This window comes from Peromyscus californicus, unplaced genomic scaffold (assembly GCF_007827085.1).
Source record: "Peromyscus californicus insignis strain IS unplaced genomic scaffold, ASM782708v3 Scaffold_3__1_contigs__length_106647218, whole genome shotgun sequence".
Lineage (NCBI taxonomy): Eukaryota > Metazoa > Chordata > Mammalia > Rodentia > Cricetidae > Peromyscus > Peromyscus californicus.
Window position 1 is genome coordinate 53,861,023 of NW_026294551.1, and position 24,566 is coordinate 53,885,588.

At 49.4% G+C, this 24,566-nt stretch overlaps 2 protein-coding genes across 6 annotated transcripts; one reads left to right on the forward strand and one right to left on the reverse strand.

Moving 5' to 3' along the window:
• The first annotated feature begins 9,235 nt into the window (after positions 1-9,235).
• Positions 9,236-11,732, forward strand: Rangrf (RAN guanine nucleotide release factor). 4 transcript variants are annotated; one of them, XM_052758032.1, is made up of 5 exons: positions 9,236-10,525; positions 10,614-10,730; positions 10,916-11,072; positions 11,164-11,249; positions 11,486-11,732. In XM_052758032.1, the coding sequence occupies exons 1-5, from the start codon at positions 10,449-10,451 to the stop codon at positions 11,595-11,597; spliced, it is 549 nt and encodes a 182-aa protein (XP_052613992.1). In that variant the 5' UTR covers positions 9,236-10,448; the 3' UTR covers positions 11,598-11,732. The 4 variants fall into 4 exon arrangements, with proteins under 4 accessions (XP_052613992.1, XP_052613993.1, XP_052613994.1 ...); XM_052758031.1 differs by having other exon boundaries at positions 9,915-10,525; positions 11,477-11,732; XM_052758033.1 differs by lacking the exon at positions 11,164-11,249 and having other exon boundaries at positions 11,486-11,613.
• Positions 11,703-17,799, reverse strand: Slc25a35 (solute carrier family 25 member 35). Of its 2 annotated transcripts, XM_052758029.1 has the most exons (5): positions 14,990-17,799; positions 13,430-13,495; positions 12,871-13,023; positions 12,408-12,542; positions 11,703-12,266 (listed from the first exon to the last, which is right to left on the reverse strand). In XM_052758029.1, the coding sequence occupies exons 1-5, from the start codon at positions 15,362-15,364 to the stop codon at positions 12,093-12,095; spliced, it is 903 nt and encodes a 300-aa protein (XP_052613989.1). In that variant the 5' UTR covers positions 15,365-17,799; the 3' UTR covers positions 11,703-12,092. The 2 variants fall into 2 exon arrangements, with proteins under 2 accessions (XP_052613989.1, XP_052613990.1); XM_052758030.1 differs by lacking the exon at positions 12,871-13,023 and having other exon boundaries at positions 14,990-17,797.
• Positions 17,800-24,566: the final 6,767 nt, after the last annotated feature.

A 24,566-nucleotide genomic window follows, 5' to 3' on the forward strand; every position in this document is an offset into this window, starting at 1 on the left:
TTTGCAAAAAAAAAAAAAACAAAAACCAAAAAACCTTTCCTAAGCAGAGTGGTTCTAAGGATTTTGTTTGTATTTTTGAGGCCCTTATGTAGTCCTGGCTGGCCTTGAACTAATGTAGCTGAGAGTAATCTTACATTTTTGGTTGTGAGCCTAGCCTTTAACAGCTGAGCCATCTCTCCAGCCTGAGAGTAATCTTTAAATCCTGGTCTTGTACCAAATGCTGGGATCTACCCATAAATGGCCCGTTTTGGCCATGTGAATACTCCCTTCTGATGCTGTACTAGGATATGTATTTTGCCTGCCATTAGTGGTGCATACCTTTAATCCCAACACTTGGGAGGCAGGGGCAGGTAAGTTCCAGGTCAGCTTTTCTAAATGCTTGCTGCAGAAGTAAAAGATGGCTCCGGGAGGTATCCAGCGTGGCTGTGAAGTCAGCCTGCACTTTAGGAAGTGGCATTGTCTCTGATTTGCATCATCATTCCTCAGTTATCCAGACTTCCCTGCTATGTTTCCACCTAAGCATGGTCCATTATCCTGGACCGTGTCAGTGACCTCGGTCCACCTCATCTGGGGTTCTGTCATCACCAAAATCTGTTGCACCCCCACACATTCAAGAGCCTGCACCTGACCATGCCCTTCCCCCACATCATGCTTTTGGCTAGCAGACATCAGGATCAGTAAATACTTTCCCCCAACCATCTCATTTCCTCTTGTCCAACTTTCTCACCCAAAGCCCTTAACTTGACCCATCTCAAAATTGAACCCATCAGCTGTCTGACACCAGAAAAACAGGTCCTCCAAATTCATTACTCAGCCAGGCACAGTGAGCCAGACTTAATCCCAGCATTCAGAATGCAGAAACAAGCAGGCAGGCTCTCCATGAGTTCAAGGTCAGCCTGGTTTACACAGTGAGTTCCAGACCAGCCAAGGACACATGGTGAGACTCTGTCTCAAAAAACTAAAGCTAAAACAAAAGAAAATAAAATTTAATTACCCACCTGTAAAGAAAATGGGATAGGAGTGAGAAAAGAAAATTAGAGATAAAAGATGCTAAGTGGCCCTTCAGTGGAAGTGTGCCATGAATGGAAGGGCTGATGACCCATTCTCATTCCTGATTTTGTTTTTTTTAATTTTACATGTGTGTGTGGTTTGCCTGCAATTATGTGCATGTCTGGTATCAGAAGAGGGCATCTGATCCCCTGAAACTGGAGTTATGGATGGTTGCAAAATGCCATGTGGGTACTAGCTGAAGCCAGGTTCTCTGCAAGAGCATCAAGTGCTCTTAACCACCAAGTTATCTCCCCAGCCCTTATTCCTGAATCTTAAAAACACCCTTTACAGTAGTATCTAAACCTCATAAGCAAGTCCTGTTCTAGATTTCATCTTTTTTTGTTTTGTTTTGGGTTTTGGTGTATTTTTTGGTTTGGTTTGTTTTGTTTTGAGACAGGGTTTCTCTGTGTAGCTTTGGAGCCTGTCCTGGAACTTGGTCTGTAGACCAGGCTGGCCTCGAATTCACCAGAGCTCTGCCTGGCTCTGCCTCCTGAATGCTGGGATTAAAGGCGTGCGCCACCACCGCCTGGCTGAGAACTGTTTGTGCTGTCTATTCTAACAGTACCTGGCACCTCCTAAGTGACCAGTAAGTCTGTGTTGAACAAATGAGTGAATATGAAAACTGAAAAGTGGCATCAATTTAAAAATGTGTTACATTACATTTACTTACGGCAGGAGGGATGGGGTGGTGCAGGCACACGTGCCATGGCATTCGAGGGAGTGCCAGAAGACCAACTGCAGAAGTTGGCTTAGAGGAAATGCCTTTGCCTGCTGAGCAATCCGAGATTTATTTTGAAAGATTGATATGTATAGCTGCTTGCCTACATGTATGTACACGCCCCACCTGTGTGCAGTGCCCTTGGAGGCCAGAAGAGGGGGTTGGATTCCCTGGAATGGAAGTTGCTAGTTTGTCGTGAGGCACCAGTGGGTGCTGGGAATGAACTCAGGGTCCTTTGGAGAGCAGTGAGTGATCTTAACTACTGAGCCATCTTCCCAGCCCCTGGCATAGATTTTTTTTTTTTTTAAGGTTTCTCCTTAATAGACAGTGGTTTCCGTGGCCTGGGTTTGTAGGTAGATTGGCTCTGCTGCTCCCCGAGTGCAACCCCCTATTTATCTCCTGGGTTGGTTTGTCCAGTCATTCAGAGTTACAAAGTTCTTGTCATCAGGCCAATGAGGGACACTAACTTGACCCCATTAGTTTCTCTTCCTCTTCCCTCCTCCCTCTGTCCCTCCCCTTTCCTCTTTCCCCCTTGCCCCTCTCTCCTTGGTCTTGCAGCAGGGTATTATCCCAGAACTAGGCACACTACTGTCGCTTTCAGTCTGTGCCCCGGGGCTGGAAAGGGGCACCATTGCAGGGTGGCAGGCGGCAGGAGGTTTATGGACAAGAGGGCCCAGTGGGGACTACCCGATGAGGGCTGCCTTCTCTCGGAAGACCTCTAACCAGGGTGCTCTCGCTCTCCACCCTACCAACCCCACTCTATGCTTCCCTCCAGACTGCCACTGTGATCTCTCTCTCTCTCTCTCTCTCTCTCTCTCTCTCTCTCTCTCACACACACACACACACACACACACACACACACACACGCTACAGCACAGACAAGGAACTGAGACAGAAACAGAGCTCACCAGGCAGCAGTGAGCTTGCAGATGACAAGTTGTCTCCAGGGGCTGTGCCTCAGTGTCTCGTTGGACACTTGGGGGCAGCAAACAGCCAGAGGCGGAGACCCAGGGGACTGCTGGGTGGGTCTCTGGGGCTTCAAGAAATGAGTCCAAGTGAACTGACCATTAGGCTTACCTTTGACACAGGGTCATCCAGCACAAAAGAACATGGGCAACACCATCTGTCTGGTCTGGCTTCAGGAGCAGAAAGGGTGGGACAAAGGGCTTTGAAACGAACCACCAGGTCACAATTGTGAAGAACCTTGGCATTGTGGCACCTTGGAGGGAAACTGACTTTTACGTTGAGAGCTCTCAATGACACAGGTGTCTGGAGGCAAGAACACACAGCCCTTTGCTTGCGCAAAGGGCGGGGAGGGTGTGGTAGCACTCTAGGAAAACAGTGTTTATGAGCTTCAGAGGCTAGACAGGGTACGCTAAGGAACTGACTGAATGGAAATGTGCCCGCCTGGAACGTGAAGAGGAAACTAGAAACACACCAGGCAAAGCCCTAGCAGAACACGTTTAAGCATCCAGGACAAGAAAGACCAGTAGGGGCTGGAGAGATGGCTCAGAGGTTAAGAGCACTGGCTGTTCTTCCAAAGGTCCTGAGTTCAAATCTCAGCAACCACATGGTGGCTCACAACCATCTGTAATGAGATCTGGTGCCCTCTTTGGGCCTGCAGGGATACATACATGCAGGTAGAATACTGTATACATAATAAATAAATAAAATCTTTAAAAAGAAAGAAAAGAAAGAGCAGTAGAAAACACTTGAAGAGGTGGGTGTGGGGCAGGTGTGAAGAGATTGGTGATTTGGCTGTTTTGAGATAGGAGCTAATGTAATCTACACTGGCCTCCAACTCACCGTGTTGCTGAGAATGACCTTGAGCTCCAGTCCTTTTGCCTTCACTTCCTAAGGGCTGAGGTTATAAGAGTGCACGACCACAGCTGGCTTTATGTGGGCTTCAGAATCGAACCCAGGACTTCACACATGCGAAGCAAGCTACTGGACTGAGTTCTACTCTCAGCCCCAGACTGGGGACCTTAGAGATTGTGGTAGCTGCAGAGAAGGAAAGAGGATGGGAGGTGGAGGGTCCAGTGTGGAAGCTGTGAGTGACCACGTCACAATAGTGTTGCCTGGAACAGCAGTTGACCTTAGGGATGGAGAGAAATGGGAGGATCTGAGAACCAGTGGAAAGTTAAACAACCAGAAGATGGACGTGGCGGGGTAAGTGTGAAGAGGAGTCAAGGAAGGAGATGGCGGAGAAGAGAACAAGCCAGCAATGGAGCCCAGAGCCCCGGCCTGCCCCCTGGACCGCTGGGCATACAAACATTTCACCAGCTGGGCGGTGGTGGTGCACGCCTTTAATCCCAGGAGGCAGAGCCAGGCAGATCTCTGTGAGTTCGAGGCCCGCCTGGATTACAGAGTGAGATCCAGGACAGGCACCAAAGCTACACAGAGAAACCCTGTCTCGAAAAACAAACAAAAAAACCAAAAAAACATTTCACCAATGACGAGAGGAACACATTTGGGAGGCAATCTTATGCTTTGCTTCGGAATTACTGAGTTCGAGGTATCAACGTGCTGAACGGGGTATGCTGGAGGGGGGGGGGATATCCAGGAGGCAGTTAGAAGGGATTGAGGCACTGGGATGTGGATGGATGAGGAAGTTTATCTAGGGAGAGTAGGCAGGTCTGAGAAATGAATGGCCTCCACGGTCAGGTCTAACAGGTAGAGTGACTTTCCACTGCCAGAGTATTCTGGGATGCCCTGAAGGTATCCACGGCAACAGAGGAGAGCTTTGCTCTGTTCTCTTTCCCCCACTGAGTCCTGGCCCAATCTTTGCCTGGAGGCAAAGTCCTCTGTTTGCCACTACAGTGTGGTACCCCCACCCCACCCCCCACAATACCTCACTTGTGGGAACTTACAAGAAACTGACCTTGGTCAAATAACACAGATGAGAAGGTTCAGCTGTGTGCAGCTTTACAGACTAGCTCCTGTGGGTTTCCCAAATGGATGATACCTAAGGGGTTCTCAAGGAAAGGATAAGCGAAGCCCCCCTGGGTCCAAGAACAAGGATCCTGGCCTGGGTTGTAGGCCACGGAACCCCTATTCACCGTGTCACATTGTTGGTCTCTCTTCCCCAATGAGGGCTGTGGGACTCTGAAGAGCTGTGACGGGAACCACCCTCCATACCCTTCCTCAGACTCCAGCAGGCCACAGGTTGGTACCTGATACCACATACCCTCTCATCCTCTCCCCACCTCTGGAATATGTGTGGAGACGGGTAAGAGATGCAGGGGGCCATGAGCCTGATGAGGAGGGTTTCCAGAACTGAGTTGGGGGGGATGGGTACCTTGTTTTGGGGGTGGGGTGGGGACATGAGCTGTTAGCTGGCTCCAGAGCCAGGTTCCTCGTGACAAAAGTTACAGAGCACTGGCTGTGGAATCGTTAGTTGTCCCTGAGCTCTCAGGGCTGTGGTTTGAACAGGCCTGTCCCAGCACTGCTCTTCACGAACCTTGGGCTCCAATGCAGCCATGTTAGGAGGTGGGACCAGTGGGAGGCGTTGGGTCATGGAGACAAAGCCCACGGGAGACTAAGTAGAATGTTCTCACCAGTTCGCCCTGGCAGTGTAACGGAACAGATGAGAGTAAGAACTGTTTGAGGGAGGGCTTCGCAATGTAGCCCCAGCTAGCTTGAAACTTACTATGTAGCCCAGGCTGGCCTCAGACTTGAGATCCTACTTCTGCCTGCGGAGCACTGGAAATATAGGCCTTAAGTAACCACACCTGCATGAAAACTATGAACGATGATGTTTACCTAGTGATTAGAGGAAATGAAAATAAGATTATCTGAACAGGACTCTGCCAGGAAAAATGGCCTTGCTTCCTTTTTGACTGGCTTTGAAGGCAATGTCAACAGAATGGGAAAGAAAAGGCCTGCTCCATCTGCCTTCCTTCTTTCTCCTAATCTCTCCCCCAGTAGTAAGGATTGAACATAAGGCACTGGGATGGAGAAAAAAAATCAAAGAGGAAGGATACGACTGCTCCTGGGTGAGGTGGAAGAGGAGGTTTATTGTAGATAAAAGGGAGAGCACAGGCAGAGGCAGGGACATCTGGGAGAGTCCAGAGTGGACGTGTCCCTGAGCCGTGTGTGTGTGTGTGTGTGTGTGTGTGTGTGTGTGTGTGTGTGTGTGTCGGGGGGGGGGGGCGGGGGGAGCAGCTGCTGACCAACAGGAGCAGCCTGGGCCCCAAGAGACAGGCTAAGAGAGTAGATGGGGGATGGGGAGGAGACCAGGTACCCAAACAGCTGGATTATATAAGGGAGGGCAGCCCAGTCCCCTGGGCTGGAGAAGTTTAGGGCAGGGAGCAGGTGTGTCAGCCATATCCTGCAGTAGCAGGAAGGGGCTAAGAGATGCAGGGAGAACCTGGAAGCCATGCCCACTTTGACGAACCTGGAAGCCATGCCCACTTTGACATGTTAAACAGGCTTCTTCTCGGTTAACCTCCAGAGTTGGAGACCTAACAGCCTCTTCCACTACTAATGTGTATCCTCATCCCTGCCAGAGTCTCATGGCTTTGCACTCACTATGCAGCCAAGGATGACCTTGAATTTCCTTTTTTAAAAGATTTATTCGCTTGGGGCTGGAGAGATGGCCCAGACCTTAAGAGCTCTTGTAGAGGACCATGGTTGGTTCCCCGCTCCCAAGCCTGATTAAGCTCTGGATTCTGTAAGTGTCCTGAAGTACTTTATTCAACTTTCGCCTGGCAGGGTTGCCTGTGCTTGTACTTCCAGTGCTCTCGGGAGCCCCAGGGAAGGCCATTCTGGGCTAGCCTGAGTGAGCCTTTGTCTCAAAAAAACAAATAAAGAGCCAGGCATGGTGGTCCGTGCCTTTAGGACCAGCACTGGGGAGGCAGAGGCAGGTGGATCTCTGAGAGTTTGATGCCAGCCTGGTCTACAGAGTGAGTTCCAGGACAGCTGGGGCTACACAGAGAAACCCTGTCTCAAAACACCAAAACAAAACAAAAACAAGCAAACAAACAAAAACTAATAAGTAAATGAATAATACATAATATACTTTGGCAGGGAGAATGGCTCAGCGTTTAAGAGCACTGGTGGTATATATATATGGCTCAGCAGTTGTTGCTTTTACAGAGGACCCAGGCTTGGTTCCCAGAACCCACATGGTGGCTCACAACCAAACCAAACTCCAGTTCCAAACTCAATACCATCTTCTGAACTCCACAATCACAATCACAATCACACACACACACACACACACACACACACACACACACACACACAATGCATATACATTCAAGGGTAGAGAGATCTCTGTTTAGAGCCAGCCTGGTCTACACAACAAATTCCAGTTCAGCCAAGACTACATAATGAAAAACAAAACAAACTGGTTTCTCTTGTGTTCTTACACATTTTATTTTATAATTTTCACACGTTTGTCTGAGTATTCATGAGTCTGAAAAAAATTTCAAAGACCGAAGGCTTAAAATTCCTGCACACAAAAAATATGTTGCCTTAACTCTTCCATAAAGGGATATTTGGCACTGGGTGCTGTCGCACTGGGGGGCAAAGTCTTTTTCTCTTTTTTAAGATTTATTTTATTTTATGAGCCTGCACACATGGGCACCACATGTGTATCCGGTGCCCGTGGAGGTCAGAAGAGGGCACAGGTTCCCCTGGAACTGGAGTTGCAGATGGTTGTGAGCCACTGTTTGGGCACTGGGAACTTGTTGCCCTCTACAAGGGCAACAAGTGCTCTTAACTTCGGAGCCATCTCTCCAGCCCCCTCAAAGCCTGTCCTTTGGTTCCTTCAAAGGACAAGGACCATTCTGCAGCACAGGACCACCCGACCCACTTGTAGGTTCGCTGCCACCACAGGCTGGGGACGCTCACACCATGAGAAGGGCAGCTGTGTGCCATCGCAGATTAGTCCTAGGACACCCCTCCTCCCAGCTGCAGCTGGGCCAAGGGTCCCACTGGGCTCAGTTACTTCTCAGACCGAATGGCAATGAACTTACCCAGGTGGAGTTTGAACACACTGAGGTGTCAGCATTGAGGAGACTAGAAGAGGTGGCAGATACCAAGAGAAAGATGGCAAGCCAACAGCAGAGATCTAGAGGTCTGCCGAGACAAGGGGCCTTCCACCACAGAGATCTGCCCCTGAGCCTTGGGACGTCTCTGCTCCCTGCTATCCCGTCATTGAGCTCAGAGACTGGGGAAGGGCAGGGGTCTCCTGCTACCTGTAGCCCACAGCTGAACATGAAGCGTGCCAGGAAGTACACTGGGGAAAGCCGAATCAGCTTTCTCCTTCCTCTGGTTTGTGAATAGGTCTCCGTCCCCAGTACACAGCGCTATGATCTTGTTATTAACATCTATGTCCGTGCAGGTCTCTACCCAAGGACTTTCGATCTGCTTGACTGTGTACAAAGCAGTTAGAGCTGTTGTTGCTCCTGGTGGGGAGGAGGGACAGAAAGGTCTGCAGAGAGACCTCTACGGCCAGGCTCCTTCTATCCCAGGGGGGCCTGCAGCACCCCTTCTCTTATGGAGTAAACCTAGTCACAGTATCCACCCAGAAACAGATTGACCAACTACATCCACATCTCAATTCTATTTATTTATTTATTTGTTTATTTATTGGGGAAAGGTCTCCCTACATAACCCTGGCTGGCTGGAACTCACTATGTTGAACAGGCTGGTCTTGCACTATAGAGATCTGATTGCTTTGGCCTCCCCAGCGCTGGGATTTAAAGGCATGTGCCACCATACCTGGACACATTTCCATACTATCAGTGCTTTAGAGACAAGGAAAAGCTTGGAGAAAAGCCAGATGCCTACAGTAAGAAATAAAGAGTCCAAGCCGGGCGGTGGTGGCGCACGCCTTTAATCCCAGCACTCGGGAGGCAGAGCCAGGCGGATCTCTGTGAGTTCGAGGCCAGCCTGGGCTACCAAGTGAGTTCCAGGAAAAGGCGCAAAGCTGCACAGAGAAACCCTGTCTCGAAAAAACCAAAAAAAAAAAAAAAAAAAAAAAAAAAAAAAAAGAAATAAAGAGTCCAAACTGGGTGTGGTGGGACATACCTGTGGTAGCACATACTCAGTGCACTAAGGAGGTTACGGTGGGATGATTACAGTTACAGGGAGGGTGTAGGGAGGGAGAGAAGGAAGGCGAGAGAGGAAATTCAATGGCAGAGGACCCCCATCTACTTGCCGCACCCCTGCAATATATTTGCATTTCCTAGAGTACACACTCTCACCTCCAAGCTTCTACACCTAGGTCCTGGCTGGAATACCTCTAAGAGGCTCTCAGGAGCTCTGTAACTCAAACTTTAAGACTCCACTGTTGCCGGGCGGTGGTGGCGCACGCCTTTAATCCCAGCACTCGGGAGGCAGAGGCAGGCGGATCTCTGTGAGTTCGAGGCCAGCCTGGTCTACTGAGTGAGTTCCAGGAAAGGTGCAAAGCTACACAGAGAAACCCTGTCTCGAGAAACCAAAAAAAAGAGTCCACTGTTACTTTTACACTTTGGTAAGGTGTACCTTTACATTGCCAGGCCCACCAAGGAAATGATTGCAATGTAAGACATCCATAGACATGTAACCCTCGGCTCCGTTTCACTAAATTATGAGGGTTCATGTGGCCAGGATGAGAATATCCAGTTCTCAGCTGGGAAATAGATACTACGGAGAATCCACTAGGGCATGGGTGGCCTCCTGGCTCCCAGGCATTGGCACTAGTAAGTAGATTTATTCAGTTGTGCAACACTATACCAGCAGGCCTATTATGGTCTAAACATTACGCCAGGTGCTAGGGATCAAGGAAGAATGGAGAAATTAACTGGAAGGATAAAGTTGAACAAATACTTAAAAGAACACTCTAAAAATCTGTAAAGGAAATACAACAGTTTAATCCGTGCTTTGGTCCAGGTATACTGGGAGAGAGTTTCCCCTCACCCTCCCAAGGGGATGATTTGAGGGGATTAGAACAGTAATCCTCAGGTTAGGTGTCAAGGCTTGAGGTCCGAATCCCAACCCAGACCCACACCTGGACCTGTTGTTTCCCTTAATTCCCAGTATGAGATCCGGGAATTAGTGGTCTGGTTGTCAGTCCACTCGGGGTCAAGTACCCCTAGAACACCCCCAAACGATTCTCCCCTTACTCAGGAGACCCCCACCTACATAGGCCCTTTAATTGTTCTTAGCTTTTTTTTTTTCCCCTTTTGTTAGACAGGGTTTCTGTGTGTAGCCCTGGCTATCCCTGGAACTCTCTTTGTAGAACAGGCTGGACTCGAACTCACAGAGATCCGCCTGCCTCTGCCTCCTTAGTGCTGGGATTAAAGGTGTGTGCCAACACCGCTCAGTGAACAACTGTTCTTAAGGACGGTGTCAAGTGACCTTCATAGAAGGTGCGACTCCTTTAAAATGAAAGAGCAAACACGCACGGGCGTCACAAACCCTAAACCCAAACCAGAGTGCCAACCAGAAGGCCTGGCTCCTTCCAAAGCGCGGAGCTTTAGAGAAGCCCCGAGAATCGCCCCGCCCCCGAAGCGCGAGCGCCGATTGGTCAGCGTGATCGCAGGGCGTGGCCAGATCTTAAAGGTCCAAGAGCTTAGTAGGCCGGGAGGAGGCGGTGGCTGCTCCGGGAACCCCAGAGGAAGTGATGCCTCAAAGGCCCATGTAGGTGTCTTTAAAACCTCGCTAATGTCCAGACTCAAGTTCCAGATCTATGGAGCCCACCAGAAACTGTCCACTCTTCGGAGGCGCCTTCTCCGCCATCCTCCCCCCTGGGGCCATTGATGTGAGGTGAGAAAGCCCAGGCGTCCCGGAGGCCGGTCGGGTGGGTTGCGGGAAGAAGCCAGAGACATCGAGAGTGTCCCTGCCCCTCTTCCAGCGACCTCCGACCGGTCCCGGACAACCAAGAAGTTTTCTGCCATCCCGTGACCGACCAGAGTCTGATCGTGGAACTTCTGGAGCTGCAGGCCCACGTGCGGGGCGAAGCGGCTGCGCGGTGAGAAAGTTAGCCAATGGGAGGCCAGGAGCCGAGGAAGTGGGCGGGGCCCGGGGCTGGACGGTTATTCAGGGCAAAAACCCCAAGGGCGATCGCGGACTGGCCAGAAGGGAGTGAGAGGCTTGAGGGTGGGTATGGGTTATTCAGAGATGCCCCTTCCTACCCCTGTCCCCCCCCCACTCCAGGTACCATTTTGAGGACGTTGGCGGGGTGCAGGGGGCTAGGGCTGTGCACGTGTTATCTGTGAAGCCTCTCTGTTTGGAGAACTTATCCCTGAGGGGCTGTTGTCAAGATGCCTGGTTCCTTTCTGGCAAGCAGCAGGTAGCTAAAGAAAACCAGCAGGTGAGGGCCACGGCGAATGGGATGTCCTGAAGCGGGGGAGGGGTAGCTCCAGTTACCATCCCGGTAAGCATCCTGATTCTGATCCCTTTAGGTAGCAAAGGATGTCACACTATATCAGGCCTTGCTTCGGCTGCCCCAGTACCAGACTGATCTGTTGCTCACCTTCAATCAGCCCCCGTAAGGACAAAGGAAAGGGTGGGAAGTTCGCAACTGGATCTCCCCCCCCCCCCCCCTGACAATCAGGCTGGGTGGGTCAAACAGGAAGATTGGCTGGTAGACTCCTTCAAGGAAGCAGAAATGGGCTTGAGGGTCAGGGATTCCTGGTCTTCTGGGGAATAGGAAGTGTAATCTTGTAAACCTCAAGTTGGACCATTTTCTTTCTCCCTCTGTTGCCTCCCGCTAAGCTCTAACAGCAGGTCTCTTGGCCCTGAAAATCTGTCATGTCCACCCTGGAGCCTGGGTAACTTTGAACAACTGGTGACTAGTTTGACTCTTCATGATCCCAACATCTTTGGTCCCCAGTGAAGATGATGGCACATAACATACTGCTGCTGAGGACTCAGGGATCTGGTTCTGAGAGGGGGAGTTCCTTTCTACTTGTCCCTGGACACAAACATGAGACACCTCCTCTGCAGAAATAAACTTGCTTTATAAACAACACAGTTTCTGTGGCTTTGAATTTAAGAGGACACCTGGGTCTCCCCCTGGTCTTGGAAGGGGGACTTTAAAGCTGTGCACAGGAGCAGGAGGGACCCAAGAATGGCAGTAGAAATATACTTTGGGGTATCTGATTCAACCCTGAGATGGGTGTGAAGTATACAGGGGGACTTGGGAAATTTAAAGCAATATCCAAGGGAAGGACATAAATTACTGCTCAGAATCAGATTAGTGATTCAACCCTAAGAGAAGAGAGGAGTGGTCATGGCTGTCCCCCTGAGGTGGATGAGAAGTCAATGGGTCAGTAAATCATCACTGAGATAGTAAGTAGTGGAGTGTTGATTTGGAGTACAGGAGAGTGACTCATTTAGTGTATGTGTTGTAGAAGACGCGCAGCTGATCCCAGAAGAAGAGAGAGAGGATAGTGTGGGGGCCAAGGCGAAAGTAGGAGGCACCTATACCCTTGTACATGCCAAAAACGCCCTCTTTCCGAGCTGTCTGCAGCAGAGCGTCGAAGATCCCCCGGTACATGAGGCCCTGGAGCATGACAGGGAGGGAGAGCACAGGAGGAGCACGTCAGAGCCCACCAGGATCAGACACCTTTGCAGGCAGTGTTCGAGGCTCTGCCTCTCCACCCCCAGTTTTCCTTGGCAGCCTGAACCGTACAGTGCTCCTTACCTTGCCATGAGTATCGGTGGGTTGGTTATAGAGCCTTGTGCTGGCCACATCAAAGGGTGTCATGGCCGTGACTACTGCGATGCCACTCACCATGGCAGCCGCCAGAGCCACCTTCCAGCTCTGGGGAGGAAAGATCTATAAGAAAGAGAAAGAATTTTATCAACCACACAGTCTTTCAACCTTAGGGTAGGACAGGCCCTGCCCTGGAAACACAATTTCTAGGAGCTTCCATACCACCCGAGATAACACAGTGTGATAACTCTGAAGGAGGAGTGTCCAGAGGGCTTAAGTATCCCTTCTGGTAGGAGATGATGACAGAATCCTATCTGAGGGGCCAGTGACCCCAAGCCTCCTGCTGCTCCCTCACTTTTGAACCTTGGCCCCAGCCCATCCAGGGCCCACCTCCCTTCTTCCACCCTTGTTCCCCAGTCCAGGGATGGTCCCACCCCTTCCCTGGCAGTACCTCCCACTGAATCAAGAGGTCCTTGGTGGATGAGAAGGTGCACAGCTGGGTAGAAGAGCCGATGACAACTCTGGGCAGGCCTCCCACGGCCCCTCGCCACAACCCCACTAGACCATGTTTCTGGCCAATCTTGGTTAGTGCATGAAACATGCCCTGGTGGGGGCAGGAAAGACCATGGGGTTGGCGTTCAGTCACCCCACCATCAGGGACTGCCTCCTAATAACACTTTCAAGGATCATGTACCCATTGCCCAGACAACCAGTTCAGTGTAGGCTTAAGAGCCAGAACAGGGGCCCTCAGGTGTCTACTGACATTTGCCAACTCAAGAGTTCAGGCTGGAGGTACGGAAGTGAGGACATTAGCGGGTCAAGAGACTGGGGCAGGAGAAACAGGTGTGGGAGATTTGAGGAACGAGGGCACGTGAGGGTCAGGATGGGCTTCAGGGGCTGACGCGTGGGACCTGATGGGATTGGGCAGAGCAGTGACTAAAGGTGAAGCAGAAAGCTGGGAGAAAATGGGGAAGAGGGCTGGGTACTCCAGGGGCTTCAGGAACCCTCACCTCATGCTTATACTGGTGCCCTACAGCGATTTCAGAGGCTGCCTGTGCCTGGAGGTGTGTCTTCACCTGAGGACAAGAGAGTATCACAGCCTGTGCCCCAGTGGTCATCTTCCCACCATGGAGAGCAAAACACCCAAACCCCTCACACCTCCTCCTCTAGGGTATTAAGCAACGAATATATTCTTTTTAATCTGATAATTACTGTTGTTCCCACTTAACAAATTGGTCACGAGAGTCTGTGTCCCTTGGCTGCAGTCCCAGAGGACAGACCTCCTAGCACTACAAGATACCCCGCCCCCTCCACATCCTACTTCCCTTGGGGCTGGGGGTGGGGCGTGGAGGTTGGAGAATGGCAATATTTCTTAAGATTTCATATTAGGCAAGATCTGGGTGTCTAGCCTCTTGTGCCAGCTCCCACTCCAGACCAGGTCTCCAACTGCCAACTCCACCAGTCTCCCTTGTCAGAGTACCCAAAATATGTTCTTTGGCTCCCAGGACCCAAAGGGGTGTGAATTCAGTTGACTTTGAAGATGCCTTTGTCTTCAAATCTCATCCATTACGAGTGAGACCAAGCTGGCTCTCCTAGAGATCATCTTCTTCTCTTAGCTGCACTAAGCCTGGCCTATCCCCAACAATAAACAGCTGTGAGACCTTGAGCTGTGTGACATCTCTGGGTCTCAGGCTCCCAACCCTTCACCTATATTTGATAACTCAAAGGAGTAAACTGTGAGATTGCAATTCTGTGATGCCCAGGATCCTCTTGATCCTACCCTCATTAATCCATATCACTCAGATTCCTCATCCTGCCTACACAAAGTCAACCAATAATAAGACAATAAAAGCTACAGCATCACTGGACATGGTGGCACATTTGTATTCAAAGCACTTCGGTGGCAGAGGCAAGGAGGATGAAGAGGCCAGCTTGGGTTCATAGTGAGTTTCAGACCAGCCTAGACCATGTAGCCAGACCCTGTATCCAAAAATAAATAAGAAAGAAAGAAAGAAAGATTGTCAAATGCTTCACATGTCCATCTCACTTGTCTCCTTTAATCCTTCTGACAACCACACAAAAGTCTATAATTATCCCTGTGTTATAGATGTGGTAACAATGAATAATTTTCAAAGCCAGGATCTGAGTTCCAGAAAGTCTGATTCCAAAGCTCAGCTGTAGGCAGATGGGATGCACACCTGTTAACTGGAGCACTGAAACCTAGGTTGGACCTTGGCTTTGAAGCCAGGCTGTGCTACAGAAGAAATTTGACACTACTATAGAGGAAGACCCTGCCTCAACAAACAAACAACACCCCTACCCCCTCACTCCTCCACCCCGTTCAAAGAAGTCTCTAGAAGCAAAATCTGTAATCTTCATGCGCACACTGCAGTCAGTTGGGTGGGTGTGTACAAGGCAGATACAAGGCCTTGAAGCTTTCCACCACTTTCCTTTAGCTTTTCCTGCTTACACGTAGACAGCACCCTGTCACCAATGCCCTTATGAAGGGCAGGCTCCCACCCTACACCAAGGGTCTTTCTTGAAGGACCCAGACAAGACCCCCTTCTTACCATGTAGATTGGGCTTCCCAGATAGGCTCCTATGACCCCAGCTAGGGCCCCAGCTGCAGCGCTTCGGACAGGACTGAGGACACCTTCATTAGTGTGCAGGTATCCCCTAGCCTCCGCCAGCCCGTAGGTGCCCAGTCGGATGCCATTCATCAGGAACTGGTACAATAGCGCAGGGGCCAGGCCCTTCTGCAAGGCAGCCAGGCCATCCACCTTGCCAATGGTGAAGAAGGCATGGAAGACGTTTCGGTAGTGGCGCTGGTAGGTTCCTGGGGCCTTCAGTTCTCCTTGCAATTGCATTCTGGTCTTTACAACCTCCAGGGGATTGGTGAACACACAGGCCCCGCAGGCTGCCAGACCACTCAACAAGAAGTCCATGGTAGGGGTAGCAAATGGCCTTGGAAAGCAGGGATGGATATCAGGGCGACACCTGGCTCTTTGCAGTCCAGGCTGCAACAGGTAGAAATTTAGAGAGCTGAAGTGTCAGGGAAACGTCAAGAAGTAAATTAAGGTTAGAGGGAATTTGGGGGTCAGAAGGTGGCAAAGAGGAGTGTAGGAGAGTCTGGCGAGAAGGCCCTGTTGACCAAGGGATCTGAGGTCAAGGAGGAGGAGAAGTTAGAAGGTGGCAGATGCCCGGGATGACAGGCTAGGGGGACCAGGGAGTATTTTAGGAAAACGCGGAGTTGGGGAATGGTAGCTGGAGAAGCAGGAAACAGAAAAGCAACAAGAAGAAAAGGATCAGAGGGAAGACCCGGAGGGGGCGTGGCGACAAGCAAGAGGAGGGTCGCCTAGGAAGTTCAGATTCTGGCTAAGCATGAGCGCGGCAAGGTAGCTACAGAGCTGGAGCACCTTTTACCCGGGGTAGCTTGCGGAGGCCGGGCCGCCTCGCTACAGTCCGTGGAACGCAGCGCCAATGGGGACTCTCCGAGAGCCGCAGCCGAGCGCCCCCGCCAATGAGCGCCGAGCCGGCTCGGCGGCCAATGGGAGGTGCTCGCAGCGGCCCGGCCCTCGGCCTCGGATGGAGCAGGTTGGGTTAACTCTCGTCGCCCCGGCTCCCAGGCCTGCTGCTGGTCTCCGCCGGGTGCCCGAGGCGCGGAGGTTTTATCACTGTCCGGGGGTTGGGGTGGGCCGTGGGTTCCCGAGCAGAGGCTGAGAGCAGAGGGTTGGGCAGCTCCTCCTGCGGATGGCCGGCTCCCTGCGGTCGTCCTCTAGCCCAGGTCATCTGGGTTTGGGGTTGCCTGACCGCAGCCACGCCCAGCGCTGTTCGGATGCCAGGACAGCCCGGAAACAGCGGTCCCGCCCTCCGGGGAGACGGGGCACACCTGCTGGACAGCACCCATCCCCTACGGCCGAATAAAATGTTTGTAGTGTCTAGTACTAGGGTGTGGCTAGCTGTGGGGGCCGAGGGAGAGAGACTTGAAGGCCAGCCAGGGAACGAAGCTTGATCTTATTAAGCTCTTGATCCTCACGGTGACCTAGGGGAAGCCGGGCAGGTCAAGACAAGGATTTCCATCCCGTCTCCAGCGAGGCTTAGATTACAAACTTGTCTCTTGTCCTTGCTTCATGCGTGTGGTTAATCATGAAAGAACCCGCGGGAAAGAAACTGGAAAAGAGCGGAGAGAGACGGCCTGGAGAAAGAAGGCAGGGGCTTAGGGATGCCATCTGGGTGGCGGGAAGAAGCAGAGGGCTCACCTGAGTAACACTCAGCTCCCCTGCTTACCTGAGTTCCGATTTGTGTCTTCCTTCCTACTATCTGATTGACGGTGGGCAAGTTACTTATCTTCTCAGAAACCCCTTGTAAAATGAGAGCGATATCTGTGGGACACACTCCAAAGGAAGTGTTGGGCTTGTGTTCAGTTAAATTTACTGGAAAGTCGGGAGTTGACAGAATTCTTCTCACTTCCTGGAGGTCCCTGCCCTCTCTTCCGTGGTGTCCGTGGTGTCCGAGTCAGGATGCCCTGGAGCATCTTCTGATGGCTTTTCCAAATTGTCCATGTTCAGCCTCACCCTGCTTTGTTCCTCAAACATACACGTATTGTTCTCAGCGGTTGTTAATTTCCCTGCTGCCCTAGTCTGGAAGTTCCTAGGAGCCCTGGGGGGCCAGATCTGAGTCATAATTTGTTGTTTGTGAGACAACCTTGCGGGGTGTGTAGCCTACAGGGGCCTCAAACTCAAAATCCTCTTGCCTCAGCCTGTGGAGTGCTGGAGATTTCAAGTCTGCTGCCATACTGAGTGACAGGGTGATGCCACACCTAGTTTCACATCCTGAGTTTGAAGCCTGTGGTTCTCAAAAGGATGGTCCTATAGCAGCAGCAGTACCTGGGAACTTAGAAATACATTTAGCCTTGCTGGAAATCCTCCGAAACAGAAGGTCTGCAGGTGGAACCCCAGCTGACTGTCTTTCATCAAGGCCCCTGGATGCTAAAGATTCAGAATCACTGACTTGTACTTCCTGTCTTTAAGACTGATGCCTTAGAGAGGGACATATTGTAAGGTGCTATATTCCCCCAGAGCTGAGGACCAAACTCAGGGCCTTGTGCTTGCTAGGCAAGTGCTCTGCCACTGAGCTAAATCCCCCAACCCCAAGGTGTTATTTTTTTAAGAGTAATCTTAACTTTTAGAAGTTTTCTGGACATTTTAATTTTTCTGAACACTGCACAACAATTGTGAAGATATTGAGTGTTCTCATGTACTCTGTATGCGGTTTTCCCTATTCTACTGACTTCCACCGTTATCATGTACTGCTATGATTAATGAAACAACACCAAAACATTGTTCTGAAGTCCAAACCTTAGTCAGGGTTCTTTTGTTTTTACTTTGACTCCTTTTCTGTTCAGGATCACATAAAGAAAACAGAATACTAAATTACATTTAATTGTCGTAGTCACTCCTTAATTATGGCAGTTTCTTAAACTTCCTTTGTTTTTCTTCAAAATGTTTGTTTGTTTGTTTGTTTATTAATAGATAAGGTTTCACTATGTAGCCCTGGCTGGCCTGAAACTAGACCAGAGTGGCCTCAAACTCACAGAGTTCTGGTTGTTTCTGCCTCCCGAGTACTAGGATTGGGTACTGACTGATCTTCCAGAGGACCCAGTTTGGTTTGGTTTGGGTTTTTGTTTGTTGTTTTTGTTTTTGGACACAGGGTTTCTCTGTGTAGCCCTGGCTGTCCTGGAACTGTAGACCAGGCTGGTCTCAAACTCAGAGATCTGCCTGCCTCTGCTCCCTGAATGCCTCTGCTCGCTTGAAGGGATCCAATTTTAATTTCCAGCACTCACATGGCAGCTCACCAGCCATCCATAACACCAATCCTAAAGGCATTTGATGCTCCCTTCTGGTGCTGGCACTGCATGTACATGTGGACATACATAGACATTAATAAATAATAAAATAAATCTTTTTTTGTTGTTGTTTTTGTTTTTTCAAGACAGGGTTTTTCTGTGTAGCCTTGGCTGTCCTGGATCTCACTCTGTAGACCAGGCTGGCCTCGGACTCACAGAGATCCACCTGCCTCTGCCTCCAAAGTGCTAGGATTAAAGGCGTGCACCACCACTGCCTGGCAATAAAATAAACATTTTTTAAAAATAGATAAATAAGCCAGGCAATGGTGGCACACGCCTTTAATCTCAGCATTCGGGAGGCAGAGCCAGGCAGATCTCTGTGAGTTTGAGGCCAGTCTGGTCTACAAAGTGAGTTCCAGGAAAGGCGCAAAGCTACACAGGGAGACCCTGTCTCGAAAAACCAAAAAAAAAAAAAAAAAAAAAAAAAAAAAAAAAAAAAGATAAATAGAATAAAATACAAATAAAACAAAAATGGGGAGAGTTATTTCTCCCCTCCATGAAAATAGAATACCTACATTGAATTCTTCTGTATGGGATATTTATCCAACTAATATATTTATTTACTTATTTATACATCAATTTATATTACTGATATCCCTATGGACTCATGGATATTTGTTTTATATTTTGAGTCAAAGTCCATGTTTTATTTTATTGCTCAATTTATTATGCCTTTGTCTTTTGGAGCTAGTGTGTGTGAATCTCTCATTTATTATTTATTATTTATTTATTATTTTTATTGTTTATTGCTTTGAGTCAGGGTCTCATGTAGCCCAGGCTGATCTGGAACTTGAAATTCTTCTGCCCTCTGGGTGCTGGGATTACAAGCATAGGCTACCATGCCTGGCCTAGATAGGCTTCTTTGATTTAGAAATGTGTGCTTAGCAAGGTGGTGGTGGCAGCGGCGGCGGCGGCGGCGGCGGCGGCGGCGGCGGCGGCGGCGGCGGCGGCGGCGGCGGCGGCGGCGCACGCCTTTAATCCCAGCACTCGGGAGGCAGAGCCAGGCGGATCTCTGTGAGTTCGAGACCAGCCTGGACTACCAAGTGAGTCCCAGGAAAGGCGCAAAGCTACACAGAGAAACCCTGTCTCGAAAAACCAAAAAAAAAAAAAAGAAAAAAAAAAAAAGAAATGTGTGCTTAATTTTCATTTATTATTAATATTGTTATTATCATTGTTATTATTGATAGAGTCTCTCCCTATAGCTCTGGCTGTCCTGGAACTCACTCTGTAGACCAGGCTGGCTTTGAACACAGAGATCCCCTTGCCTCTGCCTCCTGAGTGCTGGGATTAAAGATGCGTGCCTCCACCATTCAGCCTCATAATTTATTATCTATTCATATGTTGAAAGATATCTTGTTTGGTATGTTTTTGGTGCTGGGGTGAAACCTAGGGCCTCACACATGCTACCATCGAGGTACATCCCTAGCTCCCAGACAATTACTTTTCATATTGGTTGAATTGACTGGTCTGGCACTCACCATGTAGACCAGGCTGGATTCAAACTCATAGAGATCCACTTGAGTGCTAGATTGAAAGCCATGCTCCACACACCCAGCACGATGTGTGTGGGGCGGGGCGGGGGCGAGTACTTTTTGTCTTGTGTAAGTGCTGGAGATGGGCTTTAAGAACTAATCTACATTCTCAACCTGTAATTCTAGAATTTCTATTAAGGCAGCATAATCATCACAGATCGGCAGCCTAAATTTGTAGCCTTAGAAAGAATACAAATCCCTTAGGAAAGGGACTCTGTGATCAGCAAGGGACATCCCTGCTTCGTCCTTCTTCCTGGAAGATGAAGTAGAGAACCACAGGCAGTGGAAGGCATGGTCCCACTGTAAAAGCTCCAGGATGACAAAGTCCTTCCAGTCAAAGCAGAAGGGGGGCGGGGAGCAGCTGCCAGCATTACCACCACCAGTGGGGTAGGTAGACCAGCATGTCACACTGTGCTCCAGCACCAGTGGGGTAGGTAGACCAGCATGTCACACTGTGCTCCAGCACCGGTGGGGTAGGTAGACCGGCCATGTCACACTGTGCTCCAGCACCGGTGGGGTAGGTAGACCGGCCATGTCACACTGTGCTCCAGCACCGGTGGGGTAGGTAGACCGGCATGTCACACTGTGCTCCAGCACCGGTGGGGTAGGTAGACCGGCCATGTCACACTGTGCTCCAGCACCGGTGGGGTAGGTAGACCGGCCATGTCACACTGTGCTCCAGCACCGGTGGGGTAGATAGACCAGCATGTCACACTGTGCTCCAGCACCGGTGGGGTAGATAGACCAGCATGTCACACTGTGCTCCAGCACTGGTGGGGTAGGTAGACTGGCCATGTCACACTGTGCTCCAGCACCGGTGGGGTAGGTAGACCGGCCATGTCACACTGTGCTCCAGCACCGGTGGGGTAGGTAGACTGGCCATGTCACACAGTGCTTAGCTTTCTAAAAAGCTGCCAGCTGGCATGCTTGCAATCTCAACACTTAGGAAGCTGCGGCAGGAGAATCTGCAGTTTAAGGACAGCCAGAGCTACAGAATGAGATTCTGTCTTAGGAAAAGAAGAGCTGGTGTATAGCTCCATGGGAGAGCACCTGCCTGGAGTGTGCAGGCACTGGGTCCCTCCACTAGCACCACAGAAAATTAAAGGCTGTCCTCAGATGCAGGCTTCAAACCTTGGACCATGCACTGGTTACTTTTCAACAATAACAACAACAACAAAAGTTAAGGGAGGAAAGGTGCATTCAGGATCACGGCTCAAGAATGTTAGTGCTCAACTGGTTTTGGTTCATTTAAAAAATTCAATCCAGGAGCCGGGCGGTGGTGATGCACACCTTTAATCCCAGCACTTGGCAGGCAGGGGCAGGCGGATCTCTGTGAGTTCGAGGCCAGCCTGGGCTACAGAGCGAGATCCAGGAAAGGCGCAAAGCTACACAGAGAAACCCTGTCTCGAAAAACAAAACAAAACAAAACAAAAAAAAAAAAGAAAGAAAAATTCAATCCAGAATCCCAGCCCACAGGGCAATACCATCTACATTCAGAGTGGGTCTGTCCTCCAAAAACCTAACCTCTCACAGATACAACCGCAGGTATGTCCCGGCTGAGTTTAAATCTACACGAGTTGACAATGAAACAATGAAGATTAACCATCACAAACTCACCCTCTTCAACCTTTTTTTTTTTTTTTTGACTGGTTCTCTCTACACTACACAGCCCTGGATGCCGTGGAACTCACAATGTAAACCAGGCTGGCCTTAAGTTCACAGAGATCCTCCTGCCTCTGCCTCTTGAGTGCTGGGATTAAAGGCATGCACCACCATGCCTGGCCAAATACATCACTTTTACAGTGTAGCATTCCACTCCTGGTCCCTGAAGCCTCATGTTGATTTTTTTTTTTTTTTTTGGTTTTTCAAGACAGGGTTTCTCTGTGTAGCCCTGGCTGTCCTGGAACTCACTTTGTAGACCAGGCTGGCCTCGAACTCAGAGATCTGCTGCCTCTGCCTCCAAGTGCTGGGATTAAAGGCGTGACCCACTACTGCCCAGCCATGTTGATCTTTTAAATATTTTTAATAATATTATCATTAATATTATTCCTGTGTGTGTGTGTGTGTGTGTGTGTGTGTGTGTGTGTGTGTGCATGCCACAGCATGCGTGTGGAGGTCAGAAGATAACTTTGTGACGTTGTTTCTTTATGTGGGTTTCTAGGATCCAACCCAGGTCACCAGGCCACACACCAAATGCCTTTACCTGCTGGGAAAACAGCAGCAACCATGTAAGGGAGGAAAAGACTTTTGTCCCATGACTCGGGGATGGAGTCCATCATGGTAGAGAAGCTATGATAGCAAGTGCATGGCTCCCTAATTAGCCCAACCTGACATATGTACATTTCATTCCTTCACATATATGTAATTACATATGCTGATTCTTCAGGCAAAAAATTCTATTCTACAATTTTTCAGCTCAATTTATTTTGTTCTTTTTAAGACAGGGTTTCACAGTGTCGCCCTGGTTTGCCTGGAACTTGCTATGCAGACCAGGCTGGTCTCAAACTCACAGAGATTAAACTGCCTCCTAAATGATGTAATTAAAGGCATGCACCACCATGCCCAGATTAATTTTGTTGTGGTTGTTATTTATTTTATTTTTCATATATATAGTGTTTTACTTTCATTTATATATATTTGCACCACATGCATGCCTGGTGGCCCTGAGGGTCCAAAGAGGCATTGGATTTCCTGGAACTAGAGTTACAGGGAGTTTGTGAGCCACCATGTGGGTGCTGGGAACCGAACCTGGGTCCTCTGCAAGAGCAGCAAGTGCTCCTAACCAATCATGCTATCTCAATTATTGTAAAAGAGTAACTTGCCCCCTGAAGTCCCCCAACAGATTTGAGAAGAGCTGGAGAAGGGGCATAAAGGTCCCAGATGCCAGTGAGAAAGCCATGGCACCACAGAGGAGGGTGCAACATCTTGGAAGGCATAGGGCTGTCTTCTACAGCTCTGCCTCAGTGGGTTCATTTTGGCTGCCAGAGTGACCCCTGAAATGCTCAGACTCCACCTGGTGGCAGTTTGACATCATCTTCCTGCCTCAGCTCCCTGGTGCTAGAACCTTTAAAAATGTTACTTTTATATAAGCAGCAAAACTAAAGAAAATAAAACAAAAAAACCCACCCCAAATAAGCACACAAACAAAAAACCAAAACAAAAAACCCCTAACATTTCAGTCAAAAATAAATGAATGCATGACTTATTTGGCTATGTAAGTGTCTAGTTTTCTTGCTGGGGTCTCCAAGACTCTTAGGAGAAAATAGTTCTTCTCTTGAAATACCTAAAGAACCTGAAAATGCCGGGGGTGGGAGGTGGGGGGGGGGGGGGTGACAGTGGTGGTGGCGCACGCCTTTAATCCCAGCACTTGGGAGGCAGAGGCAGGCGGATCTCTGTGAGTTCGAGGCCAGCCTGGTCTACAGAGTGAGATCCAAGACAGGTACCAAAACTACACAGAGAAACCCCGTCTCAAAAAACAACAACCAAAAAAGAACCTAAAGATAGGCTGGGTGGGTGCTTGGCTCTAGGGTGGGACATAATGGGAAACAACATACGTCATAGACAGGCTGTGAAGAACAGGGATAAGAGAAAGAGTACACTGTGGTCAAGATTCAGTTCATTTGATTTGGATCACCAAATGATAAGCAGCTGCCTGGCACAGTGAGTTATAGTATAGTAGTTATAGCCAAACCTTTGGGAGGCTGGGATAGGAGCATTGCCTGAGCCCAGGAGTTCAGGACCAGACTGGGCAACCTTAGAGAGATCTCAAAAAACAAAACAAGATAAAAAATTAAACTTCTGTTGAGTACCTATTGTGTGCCTGACTCAGCTTCAGTACTTTGGGAATACATTACATTATTAAATAGAATAAATAAAGACCCTGTCTTTGGGGTTACTTTCTAATACAGAGAATTCACTGTAAGCATAACACAGAACGTAAATACAGCATATGGGATGGTACAGGTATGAGCGCCATGGAAGGAGGGAATGCTGGGGCTGAGAGATGATTCAAGGGTGAAGGGCTTGCTGCACAAGTGTGAGGACCTGGGTTTAGTTCAACATGGATGCCAGGTGATCCCAGGGACCTCTCAGGTAAACTGGCTAGCTGGCCTAGTTGAATTGGCAAGCTCTGGGTTTAAGTGAGAGGCCTTGTCTCAATACATGTAAGGTGGAGAGGAATCAAGGAAGACACCCAGGTCAACCCCTGGCTTCTAATCACATGTGCGCCCATGTGCATATGACCCCACGTCAACTCACACATGTGCAAACACACAAAAATATACATGTATACACACATGCAAGGAAGTTTGGGACTATGACATGGTGTAGTGGATTGCAATTTAGTTCTTTTTCTTCCTTTTACATTTTTATTTATTATTGTTGTGTTTATGGAGGGGCATGTCCACAGCATGCATATATCGAGGTCAAAGGACAATTTTTTGTGTGTGTTTTCAGGCGAGAGTCTTATCATGCAGCTTAGGAAGGATGCCCTTGAACTCACAATCCTCCTGCTGCCTACCTGCACTTCTCAAGTGCTGGGACTCTAGGCGTACCTCATCACCCCCAAGTCATCTTCCTTCTTTCTCCTTCAGTTCCTTCTTACTTTCTTTTTTTTAATTTAATTTAATTTTTTTATTTTTTTTTTTAAGACAAAGTCTCTGGCTGTCCTGGAACTCACTTTGTAGACCAGGCTGGCCTCGAACTCACAGA